Here is a 26,085-nt window from a genome sequence, read left to right on the forward strand (position 1 = left end):
ATTCATTTGTGGCGGTCGTTTTGTGTTGGTGTCATTTGTTCGTGTAATTTGTTGTTGTTGTTGAAGCAGCCTGCAGTTGCCAATTTTTTGTCTTTGATTTTTTTAAAAAAATTTTCGTTTGTTATGGTTTTGTTGTTCTATATCTTTTTTAAAATTTCTTTCCTTTCCTTTTATATTTCTTCGTTAAGTGGCTTTCATTGTGGTGGTGCTAATGCTTTTTTCCCTTGACGGGCTGCTTGTATATGGTAACGGGGAAGGTGATGAAAGTGAATCTTTACACAGCAACCTTAATGTTTCGGAGGGACGCCAATTAGTTTCATTGTATCGTTTGATGCATCGCCTTCATTGTACGGAGGAACGTGATACGGAGGAAGAAGGTACTCATCCCGTAGTATTTGCCAAATTTTTGGGAGCACAATGGAATGGGCCGTCGTCGGTGCATGATGATGTTGTGCCAACTGCCGGCGTCATTGTTAATAATAACATCAATAGGGCTGCAAATGGCATGGAAGACATGTTTATACGCGAAGGGGCAGATGGTGGCTTCAGTAATGGCGCGTTAACTGTCAGCACGTCTACGCGAACTCTCGGATGCGTTCAGGTACCGTTGGATGATGCAAATGCCGTTTTGTTCTCGTGCACGGCATCCGATACAATGAAGCGGGAGGTATGATTAGCTAAAGAGGACTCGATGCAAACCAAGACTTCCAATGGATAATACTTTTCCGTTCTTTCTTTCCATCCATTCAATTTTGTCCTTATCTTTTCTTGTGCCTTTCCCTTTTGTGTCAGTCTGTTTTCGTGTTGGTTTGCGTGCGTTTTCTCTTTTTCTTTCGTTTCGCCTCTATCTTGTTACGTATATATTTGTATATGTTTCTTGTCCTGTTGTTTAGTTTATTCTAATTCCATTTTATTGTATTCCTTTGCTTCTCTTCTCTTTCCTTTTTCTTATTGTTTCTTTCAGTGGTGGACAAGTTAAAAAAAAAAAGAATAGAATAACAAGAAGAAAACAAAGTGAAACAAAAAAAAGGAAAAGGTAAAAGCGGCCGCCCGGCTCTTCCACCGTAGAGCCCCGTTTTTTTTAATAAAAAGGTTGTCGCTTTCTCTTTGGTTTCTTTTTGTCACTGTTGCTGGGGAAATATTGAACTGTTTTCCCTCTTCTTTTTTTTTTTTTCGTATTCCCTCCGTGAGGTTGTAATTCTGTCAACATTTAATATTTTCCGGCTCTTGAGAGAACGCCACCAGTCATATAAATATTTACAATTTTGTTCAAAAGTAAATCTCTTTTTTTTTGCGGTGTGATTTGTAACAAACAACAACAAGGAGGGAGGGAGGGGGGGAAGGTTACTAAAATAGTAGAGAAGTGTGTGTGTGTGTGTGTGTGTGTGTGTGTGTGTGTGTGTGTGTGTGTGTAACCTCCTGCCCAACTTTAGCCGCATTTTTCTTTTTTACTTTCTCAGTCATTTGTTTTCCCGACTCCGTTTGGTCTTTTTTGTTTCTTTGTTTTGTTATTATTATCATTATTACCTTAGGTGCCGAAGAGGGACGTGCAAGCGCCCCTCTTTTCCCCTCATCAACCCCCCCCCCCAAAAAAAAAAAAGTGAATATTTAAGTTACCAGTACCAACATCAAAAGTGTCATAAAACAGTGAAAGTTTGATTTCAACTAGGCGTGCGTTGCAAGTGGGCAAAGAAAATAAATAAATAAATAATAATAGCGAGGAAATATATCGCAGTCCGTGAGGAAAAAAAAAACGGTAGAAAAAAACGAAAGAGGTTGGGAGGAACTTAACTGACGCAAAGGAGAAAAAGGAAAAAGAAAAGAGCAGCGTTCTCCTTAGCCAACACCCTCGTTTACTTATTGGCTCATTTTCTTTTTTTTAAAGAGCTCGTTTTTGTATTTTCATTGCTTGAACTACGTTATTATTATTGCAGGCAGTGGAAGAGGAAGGGCGGACGAAAAAAAAAACAAGAAAACAGGACTGAAGCATTTTGGGGATATTTTCTTTCTTTTTGTTACTCCTTCTGCACAAGTACGCAACGAAAAACTACGGGGGAAAAAACTGTTTTGTCCATAAATATCAATATAAAAATATATCTGTTGAAAACACGTGCATCAGCGTCGTGATGCAACAACAACAACAACAGAAACACTTGGTAGGCTCCGGCGCTACGAACAACACAATGGGTAGAGTTAATTTCTTACAATTACCCGCTTCATGTAATGCTGAAGGCAGCAGCAGGTGGCGTTGGCGGTTTCAAACACAGCAACAGCGGCATCAACACGGTGACAGTGACAGCGGTGAAGGTGAAGATGGGGGAGTTTTTTATAACGTTCAGAGAGTTGAGGATGATGGGAAGGAGACTGACATCATGTATGTTGCTAAAACTATAGGAAACGAAATGCTTCACTATGAAGTAACCCCACGTTACCCAAACAGTCGCAGTTCCATAAATGACGAGTTATCATCTGCGACCGGAAGCAGAAGCAGCAGCAGCAATGATATATGTGAGGAGCCCCTCCCTCTTTACTTTATCCGTAATGCGGGGAAGCGCAGGATCGGCCCCGTGTGCGAGTCCGTCACGGAGAAAGAACGAACCCACTTTTCCACCGAGAGTGTCAGAAAAGCCGATATTACCCCGCCTACTGAACCTTTACAGGTGGAAATAATATCAAAACGAACCTCGTACATCGGCTTACATGTATTTCAGGAACAGAATGAGATTGTGGCGCACGTAGAAGAAGAGAAACACAGCAGCGACGATTCCGATTACCGAGAACAACGTGAAGGCGACACCCCAATGGTCCCAAGCTTTGTGTACTACAGTGCGCCGCGGCGCGGGCAACACACTTCTGAAAGCGAGGAATATGCCACAGAGTTTGATGAGAGTTGCGCACCAGCAACAAACAATGAACACCACCACGCGTCACCACTAAAACCAACACTAATAAAAAAACGATGTTATATACCTGTACCCTCACCACCCGAACGCCATACAAAGGTCAGCATGAGTTACCATACATCCATACAATCAGCAACACCACCTTCGGAAATAACATCGCCATTGCAAGTTAGCTTTATACGCAGCAAGTTATGCGGTAACTACAGGTCAGAAGCTGAGGCACAGCTTCCGATGAGTATTGAAGCGATAAAAGGTGCTTTCCAGAGGTCAGATAAGTCAGCAAAAGCAACGCTTCCCCCGTCTATGAGACGGCAAGCAAGGGAGTGCAAGCCACAGCGTCAGCAGCAATCTGAATGCTTTCGTGAGCGAAGAGAAGTAAGTTCTTCTTCATCTGAAGACGAATACAACGGAGTGATGATACCCGCAAAAGAAGGCAGGAGGAATGCACACACATTTAAAAAGGTTAACACTGTCAGAGAACAAGAACACAAAAACGGGGGACTAAAAGAAGAGCAACAGATGAGGGAAAGCGATATTCAAAAGAATAGAGCACAACAAGTTGTTTTTGGTTATATGCCAAAGCAAAAACACAAACACACAGAGGTGCACGAAGCATGTGATGAGCAAATGCCAGTGAGTGTGTGTGGTATTCTCGAACAACCACTTTCCATGGCTCATGTGTTTGACAGCTTAATGAAAGATGCGGAGGTGCACGAAGCATGTGATGAGCAAATGCCAGTGAGTGTGTGTGGTATTCTCGAACAACCACTTTCCATGGCTCATGTGTTTGACAGCTTAATGAAAGATGCGGAGGTGCACGAAGCATGTGATGAGCAAATGCCAGTGAATGTGTGTGGTATTCTCGAACAACCACTTTCCATGGCTCATGTGTTTGACAGCTTAATGAAAGATGCGGAGGTGCACGAAGCATGTGATGAGCAAATGCCAGTGAATGTGTGTGGTATTCTCGAACAACCACTTTCCATGGCTCATGTGTTTGACAGCTTAATGAAAGATGCGGAGGTGCACGAAGCATGTGATGAGCAAATGCCAGTGAATGTGTGTGGTATTCTCGAACAACCACTTTCCATGGCTCATGTGTTTGACAGCTTAATGAAAGATGCGGAGGTGCACGAAGCATGTGATGAGCAAATGCCAGTGAATGTGTGTGGTATTCTCGAACAACCACTTTCCATGGCTCATGTGTTTGACAGCTTAATGAAAGATGCGGAGGTGCACGAAGCATGTGATGAGCAAATGCCAGTGAATGTGTGTGGTATTCTCGAACAACCACTTTCCATGGCTCATGTGTTTGACAGCTTAATGAAAGATGCGGAGGTGCACGAAGCATGTGATGAGCAAATGCCAGTGAATGTGTGTGGTATTCTCGAACAACCACTTTCCATGGCTCATGTGTTTGACAGCTTAATGAAAGATGCGGAGGTGCACGAAGCATGTGATGAGCAAATGCCAGTGAGTGTGTGTGGTATTCTCGAGCAACCACTTTCCATGGCTCATGTGTTTGACAGCTTAATGAAAGATGCGGAGGTGCACGAAGCATGTGATGAGCAAATGCCAGTGAGTGTGTGTGGTATTCTCGAACAACCACTTTCCATGGCTCATGTGTTTGACAGCTTAATGAAAGATGCGGAGGTGCACGAAGCATGTGATGAGCAAATGCCAGTGAGTGTGTGTGGTATTCTCGAACAACCACTTTCCATGGCTCATGTGTTTGACAGCTTAATGAAAGATGCGGAGGTGCACGAAGCATGTGATGAGCAAATGCCAGTGAATGTGTGTGGTATTCTCGAACAACCACTTTCCATGGCTCATGTGTTTAACAGCTTAATGAAAGATGCGAAGGTGCACGAAGCATGTGATGAGCAAATGCCAGTGAATGTGTGTGGTATTCTCGAACAACCACTTTCCATGGCTCATGTGTTTAACAGCTTAATGAAAGATGCGAAGGTGCACGAAGCATGTGATGAAAAAACAATCTTACTTGTTGTGCGTGAGACAAATGTGGTTGTACATCAACTGTGCGCTGAGAGAGAGCTGTCTCCGCTGTTGAGGTTTGGTCGGTATTTGAAGTCGGTTATTGGTACCGTTTGCGGTGTTGTAGGTGGGGTAGTCGGGTTAGGGACTTTATCTCCCCATCTTTTTAAGGGCTTCGTCGTGGAGGGGAAGAAGCCTTCGTGTTTAATACCGACGGTTTCTGGATATCCCTTCAAGAAGTGCTCTTACTTACTAAAGGAGTCATTGATGGTTGTTGTGTTGATGGATGCTGAAGGGCGGCAGGTCCTCACAAAACATTTCGTATTGAAAAGTGGTAGCCTTGGTCTTTTCAAGGAGTTAAGTGTAATGGCAGATGAGGATGCGGCCTCGCGGCAGGACAGGGTGTTGAACGTAAGCCGAAGGTTGCGAAATGCCGTAAAACTCATTGGTGGTATCGAGGGTTGTGTGAGTGTGGCAGATTCACCTCAGAACCCGGGGAGGTTGAGGCTCCAAGTGATGCCGAGGCACGTTCGCACCTCCAAGCTGATTTCGTTGTGGGAAGTGAGCGTGATTCCTAATATAATAATCACCGAAATTGCAAGTAAGCCGGACCTTTTTTTGTTTAGTTTGAGTGGCGGGATTGCACACTATTCCATGAAAGTCCCCCGTGTCGCATGTAGAGGCGACACGCGTAACATGTCGTGGATTTATGAAAAAGGAGAGATTCAAACTGACGCATTGGATAAGCTGTCGGTGCGACGATGCCGACACAGACCCAACTGTGGAGATGGGTTGTCCACCCATTGTTTGACTGTAGAGGCGGTGCAAAACCTTATGCACGGTGAAATGGTGGAAGTCGGCCTCGAGCATCTTTCCGGTTCCAAGGGGGAAACGTCGAGGCAAGAGTGCGGTAACTCTTTGACAAATGGAAGAGGGAGGCCAACCTCATCAGTTGCAATATCTGCAGTACCAGACGTGAGAGAGTCCGCTATCGACGACCAGGTTATGAGGGTGGTGCCGTGGTCGCCAAGCGCATTCGTGCGTGACCCGATAGTATCGCGGGATCGACGGGTTCTTGGCCACAGCGATGCTCCGCGGCTGTCGCCGTCGTTAGGCTCACTGTCCTTAGCGGCAGGTGAAAGTGACCAGCAGCCAGCGCACCGCGCATTGGTACGACTGGGGCCGTTGTCGTCGGCAAAACAGGAAACCAGGACCAACGAAAACCGGGTGGGGGCACTGCAGGTCGCCGGGGACGACACAAGCTTGAATGGGTTGTATGAACGAAAGAGATTGGGTCTACTGGACTTCGTGCGAGCTGGCAGACCTGACGCCCCAAAAACCAAGGTCCTTTCCGACAGAACGCAGAGCGGAAGTGACTCTCCACAAGGAATGGGCGTTCGGCTGCCGCGTACGGCTGTTGCCAGACAATTCCTTCCCGATCGAACGTACGGTGGTGTCGAGAGTGCCATTTTTGGTTGTGATGTGTCTCAGCGGCCTGGTGATTTTGAGAAACGGGAACAGCAGTGTCAGAAAAGCCTCTCAGACATCATACCCATCACTCAGCGGGAGGCAGAGGAGTTAGGGGGAGAGCGACACTTCATCGAGAGGATACTCGGCAAGGCATCACGCCTAAGCCAACGTAACGTGACAGTGAGGGAGGTTGAGGCTGACGAGGTAGCAATGGAGTTGATATTTCAAAGCGAGGATCTCTCTCAGGCGTACAAGTGTCAAGTCTCACTTCTTGCTAAAGCATACCTTGAGGAGGTTGAGGCTGCGGCTGTTCGACGGGTTATCGAATTGTCTAGGGGCTCCCCTCGTGCGGATACTTTACAACATGCGCTGGCGGTACGTGAAGGTCGGCGGATGCAACTTTCAGAGAAGGCAGCAAACGAGATGAAGGCTGGGACTGCTATTCATAACGGTCCAATCGACAGAGCCAACCCCCGTGGCGTGCCCCAGCCCTGGGCGCACCTGTGCCACCACGATCTAGTGGCAGATGGCAACGCACAAGCTATCGCTGCTGCGTGTAGAGGTGCCCAGCATTTTGGCACGAAAATGTTTGCGTACATTTGTGAGCTGTCGAAACAGAAGGAGGAGAAGAATGAGTCAATCTTCAATAAGTACCCATTCTTACCGCCGCTACCGTACGGTGTTCCTCTGTCGGACATAGAACTTTCCACCGACCTGGAGTTTAGGCAGTGTGCACTCAAGCTACGGGAGAATCCCAACGACGAAGGCAGTAAAGATGAGATGCGCTGTATTGTGTTACGACTTGCAAAGGTCCATGCGATCGACCGCGTTAACACGGCTCCCGAAGGGTTAAGAGGGCTGTGGGATACAATTTTGCAACATCATCCTGTATCCGAGTGTGATAACGGGAGTGGCTTCTATGGCAACACTGCGGTTTGTGTTGAGGAGGATCGTCTCCCGCAGCTTACTGGCCCAACTGTTGCCGATGTGAGAGTACTGCGGGGATTGGGCGGTGGGTCTGCTTATAAGCAATTCATTGCCTGTTGCAGGAAAGACCTACCCTGCGCGTTGAAACGGTGGGGCACGCAGCTGGCACTTGGTGGAGCTGATGCTTTTCACTTAAGCACAGAGGATCTCGGACTCATCAGGGGTTTCTATAATGGCGCAGCAGGGGGCAGTGGCAAGTTGTTGAGCTACGGAAACTTCGAGGAGTTTTTGGTGCAAACTCTGGGAAGTCGTCCAGACGTAACATTAGCGGGGCTGAACCAGCTGCTCCAAACGACATTTGCAGCACTAAGTAGACCACATGTTGTAAAGTTTGATGACTTTACCCAGTTCCTTACGGCGCTTGCTGCTTGCGAGTATCTTGGTGGTGGCAACCCTCTTCCAGCAGTGAGACGGCGCCCTGCTGGGAAACTGGCCCCTCTGCTGGTAACACCTCCTCGTGCATCCGTGGCGACGCGTTTCCCCGATTCGTCGAGACATCGCTTCGATTTAGTCCCACTCTGCCCAAGAGAAACACGGTTACAGCCTTTAAGGGTTAATAAGACAACTGACTCTCCTGTGCCTGTATCGGTCGCCTCTGAAACGACAGAGGTGACTACGTTTGCAGGTGATGGTGCACACGAGCGGCGGTGCAGCACCGGAGCTGGTGGTGCGTTCCGACGAGCCGCGCTGCAGCGGCCATCAACTGCTCAGTGGAGCGTTGTGCCGAGAAAACGTGTTCCGCAACACGCGTCACCGCCCTTGATGCCGCGCAACGCAGAGGTATGGACACCTGAGGTTACTGAAAAAAGCGGAAGTGAGTCTGTTACCCCTGAAAGCACATCGGAATCGGGAAATGAAGAGGCGTAAGGCACAAGAGGGGTTATTATCTCCTCTTTCTGTTTTGTATGAGGCCCGTTGCGTCAAGAGGGACCGTGAGCTACGGGATCCCTCAGCGGGGGCTGTAGAGGGTGGAATTATGAGCTTGACTGCGAGCAGCACTGGAGCTTCTGTACGTTCGTGTGGGAGGTGGGGTACGAAAAAAAGCAAAGGGGACCTTTACTGTTTATGGACGGGTGACATTATCTTTTGTTCATATTTTCCAAAGAATGAAAGGGGCGTTGTATGACCAAGTGATACATATTTTTTTGTGATTGCTTTAGTTTTGCTATCAGATGCACTTCACGTTATGGATAGCAGATGTTTAAAACGACCATTGTGTGTATACATTTAGTGTTTACCTGCAAAAGCAGGAAATGGAATATTTGAAGGACGGACGCTAGTGTATAATGTTTTTATGATCCGCCACAGTTGTGTGAATATCGTATTTTAAGTGTTTTTAATGTTTTTGCATGCTTTTTCTTCTAGTGACTCAAAGGAGGTGGCACTTTCGCCGTGTTATACTTATCGAAAGCAACATGATGCATATGTACATATGTACTTGGTCAAATTAATAGTGCTAGTGAGGTTCTAACTCTGTCACTCGTTTCGATCTGTGATTATCCTTTTCTCCCATTTTATTTTACCTTATTTTTTATCATTATTGTTTGGGAAATATCAGTTGTTATGGATAATCCAGTAGGGTAGGCTCACAAGGGAAAGGAAAGATGCAATTCTCGACCTACATGACGAATATTGTTTCGGAGGTGAAGTCCTTTGGGAAGGCATATGTTGACTCGTTGGTGGCCCCCCAAGATGATGAATATAATAAGAAGGAGCGTAGTGTTGGCACAACCCTTGGGAGTGCAAGTGACGGCACTGATGTCGGCCATTCTTCGGTAGGCGCACTCGGGGATGTGCTCAGCAATTTAGTTTCAACCGCATCGCCTTCCGGTTCTCGTCTTATGGATGATAATGATGATGCTAACAGTGCCGGAGGCTTGAGTAAAATTGTAGAGCACGGGACTATGTGTAGTCATAACACCTGGGAGAGTAATTATTACAACGGCGCGGCGGTGTGGGAGCGCGGTACGGTAGAACAGGGCTTCGCTGAGTGTGTGTCAGACGGCTCCGTCCATCCGTCACCCCTTGTTTTCAAGACGTCGCCAGAGACCACCGAAGCGCCATTAGTGGCATCGACGACGAGCCTGCAGAAAAAAAATCTCAAGAGAGGAAATACGATCCGGTCTAAATTTGGTGCGGTGAAGCTGGTGTTGGACACTGCGCCCACATCTTCAAGTGCTGCTTTGACAGATACCGCTTCGGTTCCTCAAATCAGTCGGAGGCACGCGGAGGTGAATATGGTTAAGTTACCGCCCACACCATCGCCATGGGAAGAAAGGAGGGGCGCCGTGCTTCAACTCCTTAACCGCCACGCAAACAGGCGGTCGCTTCTGGTCCCATGGGCGCGCAATTTTTTGCGCAGCTTCGTTGACAGTGTGGTCAACCAGCTTCCGCCAGCTACCACGGAGAAGGGATTATCACTCGAAGCGGCACGACAATCAACGGAGCAGCTGCCGTTGGAAGGTTCATGGAACGAAATAGAGTCCTTGCTCAGGAAATGTTTGACACAAGCCATACCCATAGAGGTGTGGGGCCCTTGTGCCGGGAGCAGAGTGGAAGCTATTACCACTCCTCCCAAGTCGACCCCGCTGTGCTCCTTTAACAATGCAGATTTGAGCCTATTGCTTCAGAGCTCGCTGCAGTCGCTACAGCAATGGCATCATCGCAGGCAGTTGTATTCGGTGCTGGTATCTAAAAAGCAGGTGCAACGCCACCAGCGCCACTCACTGGATCATGCGATGGAGCAGTGCATGATAGACATGTATTCCTCTTGTTTTTTTCCACACATACGTGTGGCGGCTGAGAGGGCGAAAGAATTACTGCAGCGTTGCGTTCCTCAACATGAGGAGGTAAAGGGACCAATGCAAGTCGCTACCCTCAATAATTCATTCGACCAGTGGGTAGCGAAGGTAATGTCACTTTTTTGTTCAGAGCTTACTGCTGCAGACGGCGAGTGGCAGCGCAGGGTCGACCACACGGCGGGCGCAACTACATGCACCGCATCCGACAGTGAGGACGTTGTAGATGCTGCCGTAAGCGGTGTGGAAAGTGGAACGACTGCGCTGTGGCTCATGTGTGAGGTGGCTGTGATGTCGTTGTTATTGGTTCGTACTCTTTTCTGTGAAGCTGAATAGCAAATTGAAGAGTAGGTGCATAAATATTTGTCTGCTTTGTCCATTGCTTTTGGTTTTGCTTTGCTTTGCTTTGCCATTAGCCACCCGTCCATAAATAAACACAGACCTTAACTTCAGTCCTTTGGTTCTATTTGAACCGTATACGTATACCTCGACATCGTTTCTTCAACTCTTTGTTTCTTTTCTTTCCTCCCCAATTCCATGTTTTTGGTTGAATGAACGTCCCTTTACTCAGGGTAGGCTACTCTGCAAAGCAGAGCAGGACATAGCTGCTGTCCCCGGTGGTTGCGCCGGAGTTTACGTTTCGGATGCTTTCATGTTTGCGTCAGATCCATCACGGGAAAAAAAAGGAACCATGCGTGCTTTCTACTGCCCCTGCAGAGGAGGGGGCGAATCTGTTGCGGCGCGCTGTGTACGACACGATTGTTTCCAGTGAACACCATCATATTCAGACACTTCAGGAAAGTCAGAGAATAATAGAGAGTAGTGAGTTTGAAACACTCGAAGAGAAAAAAGCTATGCAGCGGATGGGAGGCTTCATGGTAAGCGTTGTCCAGAAGCATATGCAAGCGGTCACGTTTGAATCTACGCTTGCTGCAACCTGTCGTAGGCAGCAAAGACAGAAACCGCGAGGCGTGAGCAATGTCATTATGGGAAGTGAGGAGGAGGTAGGGCAGCTGCTGCTCATGAACCGCACTATGGCGCTTGGTACAACATGTACGTTTCTAGAGGGCCTGATAAATCACGACAAAGAACTCGCGTTGGCACCCATCTTATGTACGAGTGAAGAGCGCGAGGCAGAACCTGTCCGTCACCCCAGCGTGCAGGATCCGGTGTCTTTCCTTCGGCAGTCACATCCGGCGCTAGGGGCGATTTTGTTGGACACAGCAGAACAGGCGGTCGTTGCCACACAGAAAGACGGCAGAGAGCTCTCTATGACTCAAGGCTCCGGTACACTGAGCCAACTAGGTAATCGTTTCACTCAGTCGACTCTGACACAGCAGCGCGAAGGAGTTCTCAAACGGCGACGGCAAGACGACAACAGCGACAACGACAACGACGGAAGTGTCACATCCTCGTGCAAGCGGAATCCCTCTTTTGTGGTCAGAATTGGCGAAGGGGTTTTGAAATCACGGAAACAATGTGACCCCGACGTAGAAGGTACAGTTACTGGCAGCCTCCCTACCCCGGCGACCGACCAAACAAAACGACAGGAGACCCAGCGGTCTGAACAGAACAGAATCGTTCAATCCCAGCGGTCCGCCACTTCATCACAACCGCATACCCAAAAAGGTCAACCGCTGCCGTCAGGTACCACCGACGAGAACAGCGCCCCCCGTCTGTCTCCTCTCACGGGAAGCACAGCAAAGGTTTCCGGGAGTCTGCAACGTTCTCAATTGGCCTCGGGCGAGGGAGAAGCAATTGAACGCGCGGAAAATTCGTCCACTGCCAATCGTAGGGGAGACCCTTGGACAGGTCGTCACAACGCTCACGGCAGCAGAGCTGGTAAAGGGGGCGACGAGGAAAATGAACGGGGACCTGGGAGCAGCGCCGGCGGCTTTGTTACTGCCTGTGAGCAACTGAAAATGGACTTGAAGGCGGGGCGCGGGGTGCCACCTCAGTTTTCTATGGAGCGGCGAAAGCCGGCACCAGGCGTGCGATACCCGGGTTTCACACCACCGTTTCAGCGACAACCCGTGCGACCCAATGGTGATGTGCCGTCAGCTGACAAGGGAACTCAAGATTCTACTGGTGGCACTCCTCCTCCTCCTCCTCCGACAGGATCGGTAAGTTCCACCGTCAAAAGTAACAGATTGTCTCCGGCGCGGAGACTGAAGCAGCGCTCAAGAGCCTCCAGCTCCGACGATGACCGTAGCGATTTCCCCTCCTCTCTACTCCTGCCGGATGGAAGTATTCCTCCGATCCTCCAATCGCTGGATGCACGTCTTGTAGCGCAAGTTGCTTCAGAAATCATTGAGCACAGTGGTGGTGGGGGTGGTGTTGGTTGGAATGCCATTGCAGGTCTTGAGCACGCCAAACGGAGCGTGGAGGAAGTGATTGTGTGGCCGCTGCAGCGACCGGAGTTTTTTGTCGGTCTTCGAGGTCCGCCGCGTGGGCTGCTGCTGTTTGGTCCACCAGGCACAGGGAAGACGATGATTGCTCGCGCCATTGCGAACCGTGCACAGTGCACCTTCTTCAACATTAGCGCCTCTTCTGTGATGTCGAAATGGATGGGTGACGGTGAAAAGTTAGTTCGTTGCCTCTTTGCCGTTGCCGTAGTGAAGCAACCGAGTGTTATCTTCATTGATGAAATCGATTCCCTCCTCTCCATGCGTAGCGAGGGCGAAATGGACGCTGTGCGGCGCGTGAAGACCGAGTTTCTCGTGCAACTTGATGGTGTTGCCACGAACCAAGGGGACCGTGTCCTTCTCATTGGCGCCACAAATAGGCCTGACGAATTGGATGAAGCAGCAAGGCGGCGGTTGGAAAAGCGGCTCTACATCCCCCTTCCCGACATCAATGCGCGCGCTCAGCTTATAAAGATGCTACTTGAACAGACAGGTACTAACTGTGGGCAGGCTGTTGGTCAAAGTGCGGAGAGCGCTGGAAAAGCCGCTTCTAGTGTGAGTGATATGGACGAGAAGAGCATCATGCATGTTGCCACAGCGACTGAAGGATACTCGGGTTCGGACATTAAACAATTGTGTTCTGAAGCGGCAATGTATGCGGTGCGTGAGCTTAAGGAGAAGCTGAAGGATCTCGAAATACGTGAGCTAAGGCCTATCCAAAGAAAGGACTTTGTTAGGGCGCTACGACGCTCTCGACCAAGTGTCGGGGCGGATGAAGTTCGTCGTTATGTGGAATGGAATAAAAAGTTCGGCTCCTTTCCAACAGGAGTGATGGACGCGGATGAGGAGGAGGAGGAGGAGGACGAAGGTGAAGGTGAAGGTGAGGCAACCATCAAACGGTGAGCGAAGGGTAGACCGAGCATGAATTAGACAGAATGGAGTAGTGGGTGCTTTGGTCTTTGCGTGTGTGAAACAACGCGTTTGTGCGACGGTAAGCCGGGGAGGTGTAAATCATGGGAGGGGGGGATATCTTTCTCTTGTGCGTCAGTGCGGTATCTGCCCTCCATACTTCACCATTTGTTCTGTTTTGCCATTGTCCACCTCCCTCGCGCGTTTGTTATCATCGTTTTGTACAAGCGTTGGCATCCGACCCTGATTAAAAATAACTCTTTCTTTTGTTGCTGCAAACTTTGTGACTAACTCGTGCCATTTCAGCTTTTCCATTTTTGTCGTGTTTTGTTGGAAGTTTACGAACAAGTAGAACCACCATATATCATAAATATTGTGTTGCTCTAAAGAGGGCGCTGAGTTACCCGCGAAAGGAAGCGAAGCGAAGAAAAAGTTCGAAAGAGGAAACAAAAGTAAGGGGGGGGAAGAAATGACAGACCGACCTCCGACACTCGCTGACTTCAAGGCCCCTTACCCTGAGCCGGGTCCCGACCAGACCTGCTGCATTATACTGCTCGAAGAGAAACCAGATGAAGAGGAAAACTACCGAGTGGAGCTCATCCCAGGTCGTGTGATGGAGGATGGGTTGGCCACGGGTACGGTCTCCGGCGTGGTGAGGGAGGAGGTTATTCACGGCTGGGGATATAGCTACTACGTGGTAGAGATGGAGCCACTCGTAACCACGCGTAGATCAATCCGTTCTTTCCACCGACCGACTCGTTTCGTCCCCGTTCCGACCAAGCACTTCATTCGTTACAACAGCCAACTACCAGTGGTAGTGTATCTCCCCCATAATACGGAGCTGAGGTATCGCGTGTGGACACCCATTGATATGCAGAAGGTGGAACCCACAGAACCGGAGGGTCTGCTCAAGATCGAGGAGAGGGCGGGTTAGCTACAGTTCGTATGGATTCGTACGTTGTGTTTGGAGTGAATGGCTTAATGTACTGAAGAGTAAGCGGCAAAGAGAAGAGCCTCTCCCCTGTGGAGGGGGAAGAGAATACCTTTGTCAATACCCGGGGTGTGTGGGGGGGGGCGGGGGGGTAATGTTGTTAGGTGCCACCTTTGGTGGTTGCGTGCCTGTGTGTCATGTATTATTTTTTTTCAGTTGCTCAACTCTCGCCTCGTAAGGACCGCACATGGAGCAAAGAAAATGAGACAAAACAAGGAGGCAAAGAGTGGAATGAGTGATATGTACTAGTGTGGCCGTCAGTGTGCGTGTAACATACCGAGTATGTATATATATATATATATATATATATATATATATATATATATCAAGATACACATATATCTGTTGCCATATACCGGGCATACAAAATCTAAAGAATATATGTATGTATATATGCCTCGATCTCTCCTCTTCTCTCATCTGTAAACGCTCAACATCGCTCGCGCGGTCTTTTGTTGCCTTCCGCAGTGTACCCACGCGGACCTTGGCACACTGTACCAGGGGAAGAGGGAGGTACTTGGTGTAGCAAAAGCACCCTTTAGTAGTACGGAGCGGTGCTGTGTTGGTGTCTGCGGCGAAGGGGGGGGAAGGATATAGGAGGCGTAAGAACTCCTTTTTCGTGTCCCCTTTCAAACAGTTCAACGCGCCACCACCACCAACACAGTCACTCACAGCGTCACCTCGCCTGTCTTAAATAACATCGCGGGAGGTGTAAAAGCGACCCAGAACTTGTTTACCTCTAATTTTGGGTGGCGCAGGCATAAATATATATATATATTTATTTATATATAAACGGCAGTCAACGCCGGGCGAGTGGCCTGTCAAAACTTGCGGCGTATGCGGAGTTCCGACTCACATGGTGATCCACGTGTGGCGGATATGTCATCGGAGGGCCCTGGCTCATCGGGAGGGTCATTACACTTTAGTGGAGTGACAGATATGTTGTTGGGTGGCCTTCAACGGAAGGAAACATCCGCGCCACTCCACCCAACAGATATAGATGCAGCACAACCATGTTCGGTCGGTGCCGCATTCGACGCTGTTATGCAAAGTGCATCAGATGAATCTCGAAGCGCAGATATCAATAGTGAGAGAACTCGTAAAGTCAAGTCTTCTCAGTTAGTTCAGGACAGTGTGTGTCCGGGCTTCGTCCAGTCGAACGGAGTCACGTCGAGCGCTCATTACTTGGGAGTGAAATATCAAGGGGGGTTAGTGCAAGAGTTGCAACAAAGCGGCCGGTCCCAAGAGGAAATGGATTTGTCTTCGTGTGGTCCAAAAGGTATGGAGGGCCAATCCTTGTCGATGGTGATAGAGGTGTCGAAGCAACGAGGAGTATGGGGTGAATTCGCGGAAATCACATCCTGCAGCGACGCCACGCCCCGTCGTGCGTCACCTGCTGCACAAACCTCCAGTATTCAACCCACACACAGTAGCATATTTTATCCCTACGGATTAGAGCACCTACCGCCGGTGCTTTTGCACTACGTGACGTTGGGCGGTTGGCGAACTGTGGCTGGTGGTTGGGATTACTTCAGCCACAGGCGACTAGGAGACGGGGAGGTCAGTGGTCACACAGTACGTTGGCTCCACAATGCACGGCCACGTGACCGTTTCGCTTTTATCATCAGTCCCGTGGAGCGCAGGGACAAAACATCGCGGGACACATTACGAAATAAGCTTCGCAAGTATTTCTTTGGTACGCCGCCTGCATTCGCGGACTGTGGAAGGCAGTCAACTTTTCGGTGTGTACCGAGGGCGGATTGTGAAGAGTCGATGGAAAACTCATCAGCGCTGCCGCCGCTGCCTTTGCGTGGGCTTTTTCAGAAGAAGATAGGAGGTGCCATGTCAGGCAGTTGTGCGTCTAGCAAAGCGGAGGATCACAGTACAGTCGGTGTAGAAGTAGTTGAGGTGAAGCATGAAGATGTGACTGCAATGGACTACAACCCGCGCCTGGTTTCCAGTCGCTTTGCTATTGAAGCCAAGGTGGTTAATGTATACTTTTTTCCAACGTTAGAAGGAGCATTGGAGTACTACAACTGCCCCGGTGATCAGTACCTGATGGATCAGCAGGAGCAACGCGGGATAACGAACGTTTTACCGTGTGTTGGGGTTAGGCGTCACAAATATGCTGGTTGCACGGAAAGCTGCACAGGCTTAAGCCGTGCGCGTAGCCATGCGTCAGTGAGCACTGCAGCAGCTCCTCCTGAGATGAGTGCGGGAGAAGGGCGGTGGATACATGCAACACGGCAAGAACCGAGTATGCGCTATGCGGAGCATTCTGCAGCGCTTGATGATTGCGGCAGGTGCGACTGCCGACAGCAACAAAATACAACAAATGATTTTCCCCGGGACGACGGGTGGGTGGGGACGTCATTGACACCTCAATGTAGCTTCGGTACTCGACAAACGAGTCAGCAGACAGTTGTGACGAGCGTGCAAACCGATCCGACAGTCAGCACAGGGGAGGGGAACGTGCTGCATGAAAGCGCGGAGAAGTTCCACTTCCTTCCTCAAATTGCGCCTACCATTCGATCTCGTTTAATGCCGGAACTAACCGCTGTGCATTTTGATACAATTGTCACGCTGTATTCGGAAGACCCAAACTTTAATGCTGTGCTGCGGGAGGTGCTGATGCCTGAGCCCGGGACGCATCCCTACACCGCGTCCCTTAGGGAGCAACGACGCATGCTTGCCATGTATGAGTTGGGTATGCCGACGTGGACAGTGTTTCTAGCGTCTACAGGTCTGCCATACAGGCGGGCTCTGCGGTTGACATTTGTAGGTTTAGTAAATATATGGCCCATCATTTCTCTGTTTGTTGGACTCTATGATCTTTACAAGCATTTGCCGCAAATGAAGAGGTTTTTCTCCTCTACGTTTGAGCCACTTCTGATTTGGCTAGAGGAGCATGTTACCGTGCGCGTTTCAATGATGATAACGTACACGGTGTCCGTTTGTGTTACCGTTGCGTCCGCACTCGTCAGTTTTCTGACTCAGTTCTACCCACTGGAAATTGCGTCCTACCCGTTGAGTATTATAGTTTTTCTGTTAAAGCATCCGTCGCGGCTGTTATTGGATACCCTGTTAGCGTTTGTTTCGATCGTGGCATCGCTCGTGAAGCTTTTGTGGATTACAGTAAAGATCCTTTTTGCTGGGCCGTTCTTATTGGTGTCGAACTTCGCTTCTTTAGAGATTGGCTGCTTCGGTGTTGGTGGGGGCGGCGGCGCGGTTTTCCCCGCTGCTGTGGAGGGCACATCTCTTACGTTGAAGTGGTGGCGTGCTTGGCAGGAGTTTTGGGTTACTGTTGCCGCTCCCGTGAAGAACCTTGCAAAAGCATGGTACGACAGCATCGTGCACGTTTGTGTCAGCGCTACACGACGTGAGGCATCGATACGCCGATGGTACACGGCAAAACTGCACGGTATCACGCTCCTCACGGAAGAAGTCCACGAGGCTGTCGAACCTTCCCTCGTGACGTTGTGGGGACGAACAAGGGTGTTTGTGATTCCGCTTGTTTGTTTGGTTTGCCTTCTGTATTGGTTCTTTCTACCGTACGTGAGCACGCTTGTGAGGGAAGAGATCAGCGCACTTACAAATCTGATGAGTGGAAATATAGGAAGCACGCAGATGGAATATGGTGAAGGTACGGTAAGTATCCCTGGAAGAGCAGAGGAGAAGGCCCCGCTGGAAGTGGATAAACGCGAGTGGTCGTCCATGTTTGAGCTGTCGCAGCTTTACAATGGCGATATCTACCATTTGGCTGTTGAGTGCTTAACTGAGTCGAACGCTGGTTGGTTCTTGTTGTGGGCAATTGTTGAGACACTAGTCTACAAGTGGTGAACTGTGCATGCAGCACGAGTGTTTAGTAGCGTCTGTGAATGTGGCGCCCTGTGTATATTTTCTGCTGCCGCAATTTCCCCCTTTCTTATCCCGCAGCGCAACATTATTTCTTCACCGAGTCAGTGAGGAGTGAGCAGCGTTATCATTGCGCAGTGATGAAAGCGTGTGCATTGCATATGTTGGGGGAGCGAACGACTTCACCGATGGGTATCAAGGAAGGGACGCCGGGGCAGCTTCCGAATAGGGGGAAACGGAAATTAAAGTGCCTCAGTAATGATCGTACGCACACACACACACACACACACACACACACACACACACACACAGATCTTTCGTTTCTTGACGCATTTGTCTCGTGATGTGCTCCGCAAACTCATTAAGTTGTCATTGTGTTGATCTGTCACGTTTCCACCATCCCTCTGCCGCACATCAATGTAGTTTATGGTTACATCTGTAGCGTAAGAATCACAGTTTAACTTCAGGGAAGAGAGAATATGTGTAAGACCGACCGAACGCGAAGATATGAGGGTGTAAACGTTAGAAACGACTGAAAGGGAAGATCTGCTCCTCAAAGGTGGTGAGGTTGGAAAGCAGTGAACCGTATCATGTGTAAATGTGTGTTACTGTGATTTTCACGCTCGAGCGTAAACGTCTGCGTGCGCGGTTCAGTGAGGAATAGGTTTGCTGTGCCCATTCAGCCTGTATTATTCCTCTTTCCCATTCCTTTCATTTCCCATCCGTGTTAAGTTTGTGGCCATTACTTTGAACAGGCATGGATGATGCGGGGTATGGAAGGAAAAAGGGGTGTACGCCCTGCTGCAATGCGCACGGGACATTTAAGGGAGTGCGGCTGGGTGTTGATGCAGCAAGAATATGTCACTTCGTTGTTCGTCACCTTTGCCTCTTTTTTGTTCACTTATGTGCACGTGTTTTTTCCCTCTTTCGTTTGATTACTTTAATAATTTCGACTTGCTGTAGGACAACGTTTCTCACACTATCCATTCAGAACTTGCAGTTATCGCCTTCACAAAAGTAATGTGCGGAGCACTTAAACTGTGTGCATAGCAGTTAATGTATAATGACAACCTTTACTATCACCCGCGTTGTCGCTGCTTGTATTATCTGTTGTTTATTTATTTTTTTCTCTATGGTGGAGAGGTACTTTCGCGATTTTTTTCCCCTTTCGCAATGGTCTCTTCGCGTCTATTCGTGCCAATGGGGATCCCTTTTGTTTCTCTTCTCCACTGCTTTGTTAATCCTTTTCTGTGTGTGTGTGTGTGTGTGTGCACATGTCATTTCCTGCTGTTCCCTCCTCCCACTTTTGCTCTCCGTCTCTCACCTTTTTTTTCCTTATTATTCTACTTTCCTGCTATGGCGAGAGTAGTAGGTGGCAAAAAGGGTAAAGGGCAAATGCACGAAGAGGACCCCGAAGTGGCCAAGTATAAGCAGAGCGTTATCGATGTGGGGCAACGAACACAGTTGGAGCTCCTGCAGGCAGAAGTGCGGCACAACAAAGAATGTCTCACAGCTTTGCGCCTGGAAAATAAACGACTTAATGTAATTCTTCAGCAGGCGCAGCGGGGTCAGCGACGCGGTGTAGAGATCGATCCGCTGCGCCGTGAGGAGGAGCAACTGCATAACAAACTTTGCTTGCTGAAGCGCAGCCTCAACAGTGTGCACGGAAAGAAAGAGGAGCTCACCAAAGAGATTGCGCGGACTGTAGAGGAGACGGGATATATTCTCCAGGAGGGAAAGTTCACAACGGACAACTCCGCCATGGGCCAAAAGATTCGTGGCCTTGAGAACCGTTTGGACAAGTGCCTCATTAAGCACAACGAGGTGAATGCCATTCGCCGCACATACGAGGCGCTTTTGGAGCGGTTACAGCAAGAGCAGGCGGGATTTGATACTCAGCTCGCAGCAATGGAAAAAACGTTGCAGAACAAAGAGAAGGATCTCTGCGATCTCAACACAGTAGCAGCCGAGGCATCGAACGGAAGGGATGCGGCTAAGGCAGAGGTGCTGCGGCTGAAGGCACAACTTACGCGGGAGCGCCGGGCACAAAATAAGGATCTGGAGGAGAGGCGGGCATTTGTGATGACGAAACAAAAACAGTTGGACCGCAAGGCGCAACGGTTAAAGGATAAAATTGAAAGGGATGAGGAGCGTCGTGCTGGTCAGCACATGGCCGGTGGGAACCAACAAAAGAAAGTCTCTCGGGTGACCACACAGAAGCCAGAAAGGAGGGAGGATGTAGAGCAACAGCAGCAGCTGCGTGAGGCTTACAATAAACTCAAAGAGGTCACTATGAGTAACACAGTGGATGAAGTCATCTCAAAACTACAGGAGCGCCAGGATGCGAACGCCCAGCTAATGCAGACGGCGGAAGAGGCGGAGGAAGCAGATGCCATGCTAAAGGAGGAGCGAAGCCAACTTATGGAGGAGTGGGAGAAATTACAACAGCAGAATGTTGTTCACAGGAGTGTGTTGAAGGGCGAAAACCAAAAGCCGCCGGCGACGGAAGAACGCACCACTGGGGGCGCGAACTCTGTCGCGAATGTTGCCGAGCAGCGCGCACTTGTGCGCCGCCGTGTGCTGGAAGAGTTTGAATCGTACCTCAACGATCGGAAGAACGAGCTTAATGTGGCGCAGCGCGTACAAGAGGGACTTGGGCAGCTGCTGATGGATCTTGGCGCTGGCGTCCAGCGTCTAGCAGACACCGTGGCTTGTGCCACGATCAATGTCATGTCCGCTTCTACACACGTGTCGATGTTTGATGAGGTGTGTGAAGATGAATTAGCCTTCTGTAATGCACGCGGTGACTCAATCGTTAGCGTATTGAACTCGACGGCAGCAAAGCTGGAAAATATGTTAGAGCTTGTGGATGTGGAGGATGTGGCATCGGTGGCGACGTCCATTTATAACTGGCGTTATTCTCTTCCTCCAACAAACGTATGCATTCGTCTCGAAACCTCCGCCACACCGGCAGATGGCGGGAGCGGTGAGTTGGGCAGTGATCACTCGGATTCCGGTGGTGTGAGCGGTAAAGGACGCCGCACTTCGGCAGATGAAATGCCCGTCGGCTGCCGAAGATGGTTTGGACCAGCTCCTACCGACGATTTCCCAGAAAATGAAATTCACGATCGTCATGAGCTGAAGCAGATGTCCATCGCAACCGTAGAGAGGGAGCGGAAGAAAGCGCGGAAGCTGCAGCAGCAGCGAGTGAAGGATGAAACCATATGAGGTAGCGGACTGGGTGATTTTTGATAGTGGTGAACTGAGCCCACTTTTTTAATTATTTTTCCTCACTGTTGTTAGCGTGTGTGTTGAGGGAAATGGGGGGGAGGTGATGTTGTGGTAAATGACGGAGTACTTTCACGCCTGGTAGAGGTTGTGGAAGGATGGTGCGGTAGGGGGAGGGGCCCTCTGCCTGCCCAATGTAAAGGAGTGGATGGAAGGAGGTAAACGGCAGGAAGACAGAGGTAAAGGAAAGGGATTGAAGAGAAAGGGGACGTGATCACATAAAACCAAAATTAGAAGTAGGGACCAGCTTGGCAGACTGCGCGAAGAGAGCACCATGTGCATACCAAACAAACTGAAGCAAACAAGAACCCGAACAGGTTATATAAATTTGGTGATTTGGTTTCTCTTGTTTGGCGGGCTGGCTTGTTGCTTCTCACCGCTTTGTAGTTGTGCTTGAGAGGCTTGTGAAATTCCTCTCGCTAGTTTTCACCTCCACGCCTTACATGTATTTGTTCCCTTTTATTTTGTCACTTCCATTCAACTCGTTAAACGGTACACCCGTCTGTATATGTATATGTATATATATACACAGGTACTGTTTAGGGAAACAGAACGATTGATGTTTATTGATGCCCTGCTGCGGCTGCGATTGCAGAACTCAAAGACAAAAAGATATTGAAAAGAGGAAAGGACTCGAGGCGAAATGTTGGCTTCACGTTGCCACCCTCGCCTTCGTGTGAAAATAATTCTCTGTGTGCTAGCCTGCTTTTTCCAATTTCTTCCATGATTTTCTTTTTCTCACGTTCTGTTTTTCCTTTTGTTTCTGCTTGAATATCACCGCTAGCCCACAAGGCAGTTGTTTATCCAATTGTTACCTCATGGAGAATCTCTCTCATGAGGATAAATCCATCGGAGCCTTTGGTACCAGACCTGGCACCCACCGACGGAAAAGACGTTACCGCCATTCGTATGCGGAATCCGACCTCTCGCGGCGAATGTATTTACTTGCAGCTTCCTTGTCTATCGAACCGAATCTATTGCGCCACTATGTCGCCAGCGTGCGTGGCGGGGTAGTCCGGGGTCGGCGTGTAGTAGATACGGATAAGGATTCAATTAGTGAAGAGGGGTTGCTAGTTCCTACAGTTGATGTTCCTCAGCAGTCCGTATGCTCGCCGCTGTCGAGCGAAGCGGCGCCTTGTACAGGGGATGCGATCGAGCAGAACATTCCGTCAGAACTCCAGGCAATACTTGAGGCGCTGGTCCTGCCTTTTGCAAAGAGGCAGTCGAATTTTAGAAGTCCCACGAGAAGGAAAGGTCCCTCTTCCGTACCAGTGTCAACCAATAAGTTGCTACTCAGGAAAAATAGGAAGGTGTCAAGTTTACATTGGGAAGTGACCGGGGGGACGTCCACTAAGAAAAATGGGAGTCATGCTGGAAGTTGGGGATGGGGTTCATTCATGAAGTCAGATGTAAGAGCATCAACAGCAAGCCGCAACCCACTCAGTTGCTCAGACCATGACGGTCTCGAATCAGCGTGTTATGAGGATAGGAGGGGAGATATCCGTAGTTCTAGCGCCACTATGATCAGCACGTGTAGCAGTTTTAGTAGCAGTTTCTCTTCCTCCTGTAGCCAGGGGAGCTACGTGCATGAGGAAGAAGAAATATCGAACGGAGCATTTCCACTTTTGCTTGGGGAAGAAGGGGAACCTCAAAGTATTGACCCTCTCCCGTTCGATACGGCAGCGGAGGCAGAAATGCCGGTACCGAGGCGTCGTTGTAACAACGCAATCGAAGGGGACAACAGTTCCAACATGTGCCACGCCACAGAAAAGCTTTTAGAGGAGTTGGTGAGGCCTCTTCTTCTGGCTCGAGAAAATTTGCGGCCACCTACCATTTCAAGTGGTGATGGCAACGCGAATAAGGCGGCTTATTTAGGACAGTGCATGCAGCTTCTGCCGCAGGAGCTCCGCACCACAGCGGGGGTGACCCGACTATGCAGTTTGTACCCTCCATTCGCCTCATTGCTCCTCGAAGCATTCGTCAAGGAGAGTGCACAGAGATGTTCAATGAGTGCGATTACTCGCATCGTTGTCTCGCGTCTTACAGAACTTGTGGCTCCTGTTCTTCTTTCGCAACGGATGCGGCCGCGTAGCGATGACTGCGTCGACGTGGCGAAAACACCTGAGAAAGTGACCGGGGTACCCCAAAGCGAGACTTACCACACCATGGCGATTCGTGCGCAACAATCTCTAGCAAGAACAATACTGTCCCTTGTTGGTATGCTTGATGACTCTTTGTGGACACTCACACTCTGCGGTATCCTCATCCGATTGCAGCTGGTGAGCCCCACGGAGCTTTACCCTATACTTCACCGCCACGCACATGAGCTCTCCAAATTACCTCAGCAGTGGACACACGAAGTTGCACTTGCTTACTGCATTGTTACATACGAGGGATTGAAATGGGCGGCGTTGGCGGAAGAGGAGAGGTGTAATAATAAAAAAACATTCAAACAGGAAGAGAGTCTGTTGTCAGTTGGCAAGGACGAGGGAGCACAACGTGCAACTCAGGACGGTGAGTCGGAGGTGATATCACAGATCAGTATCACACAAATTTTCATTGAAGACACGTTTGGCAGGACATCGGGCATCCCGAATGCGCGAGGCGGCGAACACAGGGAGATTGAAGAGCACGACTTGACAAATGTCTTTGAGATGATGGTGAGCTCTATGAAAGGCCAGAACATAAACTATACACAAGGCGAAGGAGGAGGCATCACTCCTCCCATTAATGCTCCATCTCCCTCCGCCGAAACGGCGTTGGCCGTGCCCCATCAACCACACGATGTTCAAAACAGCGGAAACAGTAAATCTAATTCGGTTGCTACTAATGAGGTTCAGTGGAACTTCCCAGAGAAGGTTCCCACAGAAGTGTCGGTCCCCGTGGCTACTGTTATGACTTGCATGATGTTATGCGCCGGACCGCAGAGCGAACGAACTGTCGTAAAACTTGGGCAGTGGTGTCTTCGCTGCCTGATTGTCTTGCGTGCTGCACCGTGCGCAGTGGGGCTTACACATATCATGTTGAAGTACCCGCATATTTTGCAGAAGGCAGTAGTTCATTCAGTATTTCTTGAGCAAAACATTAACTATGTCTCGGCCTTGTTAACGGCAACCAATTCATTCAACACATCAAACGTTGGATCAAATGAAGGTGGTAACAGTAAGGGCGCCAACTCGAAGGCAACGGTTTCGTTTTGCGAGGCTGTACTCATGGAGGGTTGCCGCCTGGCTGATGCGGCACTACAGGAACAGTCACGAGTACTCGCAGCTGGCCACCTGCGCTTTGTGTGGGACAATAGCGCACAAGCAAATGGCGCGTTCGTTGGCAAATTACATCCCTTGTTGTACGAGCTACAGGAGGTTCAATGCTACTTGCTCATGGTACTTCAGGCGCTGATAGTGCTGCGCACGGCCTCTCTCTGCAATGAGGCACAAGAGCAGTTGGCCAATTTGTTCGTAACTAGTGCCCGCCTGCGTGTGGCCACGGCAACCACAGGGGCAAATAACACGACCGCGCCCGCGGATCGAGGAGTTGGTGACAGTTGTGAAGAGAGTAGCTTGGTCTCAAGTCAGTTCGTGCAACTCGTAGACGAAGTGTTTCGCACAGTAGCGTGCGCTGCTGACGTTTTCCTGCATTTTTCTACTGGTTGTCCACGGCGGTTCTGCGAGTCCCTTGGGCCTTTGTCAGAACCTCAAAACACATTGTTTGATGAACTTCGGCGCAGTGGGGCATGGGATGCACACGTTGAGTATCTTGAGACTGTACAAGCTGCAGCAACCGCGTACTCCGTTTCACCACCTTCCCCTCTCATATCACATCCCTCAAAAACCAATGATAAGGGCGCAGAGGCGTCACATGCCGCCACGACTTCGTCAAGTGAACCACATGGTGAGGTGGCATGTGACTCGACGCATATGACGCCTTTGACGGTGCGAGAGATGATTGCGCATACTGAAGCGGTGGTGGGGGACGCAGTTTCTCAACAGGATGGGGGTGAAGGTGAGACGCCACTAGTGGCTGGGAGGCTACCGTGTTCTGGCGAGCCCTTTAGTTTCTCGGGAGCAGTGGAAGAATGCAGTAATGGTAGCGCTGCCGGCGTTGGAGGTCTTACTGCAAGACAGAAGCATTGGTGGCTGCGGCGCATGATTGTATATTTTATGGAGCGGTGGTGGCATTGCCGGGGTGGTGTGCAGGTGGTTTTTCCACTTGCCTCTTCGTTAGTTGGGTATGACAACCTCGGGTCAAACGCTGACAACCTTAAGTTGCTAAGCGGTGTCGCTGAGAGAAGTTTCCTTCAGTGCTGTGCCCAATCCTTCTGATCGTCGCCTTTCTGTTCACTTCGTTAAACCCAGTGCGTGTATGTGTTTGTGCACCTTCACTCTGGACTACGAGCAACTCGGTGGAAAGGCGAAGTAAGGAAGGGGGACAGGGTATTACAGTTGATTTCGATGCAAACACATCCCTTAAAATCGAACAAAAAA

The 26,085-nt window shown here is 49.5% G+C and overlaps 10 protein-coding genes across 10 annotated transcripts; 9 read left to right on the forward strand and 1 right to left on the reverse strand.

The window, feature by feature from the left end:
- Nucleotides 1-211: 211 nt before the first annotated feature.
- TbgDal_V2530 (hypothetical protein, unlikely) lies at nt 212-673 on the forward strand (the record flags this gene model as incomplete). Its single annotated transcript, XM_011775100.1, has 1 exon — nt 212-673. One exon carries the CDS (start codon nt 212-214, stop codon nt 671-673), a length of 462 nt encoding a protein of 153 aa, XP_011773402.1.
- A 448-nt stretch (nt 674-1,121) lies between these two features.
- Nucleotides 1,122-1,439, reverse strand: TbgDal_V2540 (hypothetical protein, unlikely; the record flags this gene model as incomplete). The annotated part of the gene is made up of 1 exon (XM_011775101.1): nt 1,122-1,439. One exon carries the CDS (start codon nt 1,437-1,439, stop codon nt 1,122-1,124), a length of 318 nt encoding a protein of 105 aa, XP_011773403.1.
- Nucleotides 1,440-2,126: 687 nt separating this feature from the next.
- Nucleotides 2,127-8,222, forward strand: TbgDal_V2550 (hypothetical protein, conserved; the record flags this gene model as incomplete). The annotated part of the gene is made up of 1 exon (XM_011775102.1): nt 2,127-8,222. The coding sequence occupies one exon, from the start codon at nt 2,127-2,129 to the stop codon at nt 8,220-8,222; it is 6,096 nt and encodes a 2,031-aa protein (XP_011773404.1).
- A 737-nt stretch (nt 8,223-8,959) lies between these two features.
- TbgDal_V2560 (hypothetical protein, conserved) lies at nt 8,960-10,489 on the forward strand (the record flags this gene model as incomplete). Its single annotated transcript, XM_011775103.1, has 1 exon — nt 8,960-10,489. The coding sequence occupies one exon, from the start codon at nt 8,960-8,962 to the stop codon at nt 10,487-10,489; it is 1,530 nt and encodes a 509-aa protein (XP_011773405.1).
- Nucleotides 10,490-10,797: 308 nt separating this feature from the next.
- Nucleotides 10,798-13,461, forward strand: TbgDal_V2570 (hypothetical protein, conserved; the record flags this gene model as incomplete). Its single annotated transcript, XM_011775104.1, has 1 exon — nt 10,798-13,461. The coding sequence occupies one exon, from the start codon at nt 10,798-10,800 to the stop codon at nt 13,459-13,461; it is 2,664 nt and encodes an 887-aa protein (XP_011773406.1).
- Nucleotides 13,462-13,936: 475 nt separating this feature from the next.
- TbgDal_V2580 (hypothetical protein, conserved) lies at nt 13,937-14,401 on the forward strand (the record flags this gene model as incomplete). The annotated part of the gene is made up of 1 exon (XM_011775105.1): nt 13,937-14,401. The coding sequence occupies one exon, from the start codon at nt 13,937-13,939 to the stop codon at nt 14,399-14,401; it is 465 nt and encodes a 154-aa protein (XP_011773407.1).
- An 894-nt stretch (nt 14,402-15,295) lies between these two features.
- On the forward strand, nt 15,296-18,298 carry TbgDal_V2590 (hypothetical protein, conserved; the record flags this gene model as incomplete). Its single annotated transcript, XM_011775106.1, has 1 exon — nt 15,296-18,298. The coding sequence occupies one exon, from the start codon at nt 15,296-15,298 to the stop codon at nt 18,296-18,298; it is 3,003 nt and encodes a 1,000-aa protein (XP_011773408.1).
- A 38-nt stretch (nt 18,299-18,336) lies between these two features.
- TbgDal_V2600 (hypothetical protein, unlikely) lies at nt 18,337-18,657 on the forward strand (the record flags this gene model as incomplete). Its single annotated transcript, XM_011775107.1, has 1 exon — nt 18,337-18,657. One exon carries the CDS (start codon nt 18,337-18,339, stop codon nt 18,655-18,657), a length of 321 nt encoding a protein of 106 aa, XP_011773409.1.
- Nucleotides 18,658-19,369: 712 nt separating this feature from the next.
- On the forward strand, nt 19,370-21,541 carry TbgDal_V2610 (hypothetical protein, conserved; the record flags this gene model as incomplete). Its single annotated transcript, XM_011775108.1, has 1 exon — nt 19,370-21,541. One exon carries the CDS (start codon nt 19,370-19,372, stop codon nt 21,539-21,541), a length of 2,172 nt encoding a protein of 723 aa, XP_011773410.1.
- An 878-nt stretch (nt 21,542-22,419) lies between these two features.
- Nucleotides 22,420-25,923, forward strand: TbgDal_V2620 (hypothetical protein, conserved; the record flags this gene model as incomplete). Its single annotated transcript, XM_011775109.1, has 1 exon — nt 22,420-25,923. One exon carries the CDS (start codon nt 22,420-22,422, stop codon nt 25,921-25,923), a length of 3,504 nt encoding a protein of 1,167 aa, XP_011773411.1.
- Nucleotides 25,924-26,085: the final 162 nt, after the last annotated feature.

This window comes from Trypanosoma brucei, chromosome 5, assembly GCF_000210295.1.
Source record: "Trypanosoma brucei gambiense DAL972 chromosome 5, complete sequence".
NCBI lineage: Eukaryota > Euglenozoa > Kinetoplastea > Trypanosomatida > Trypanosomatidae > Trypanosoma > Trypanosoma brucei.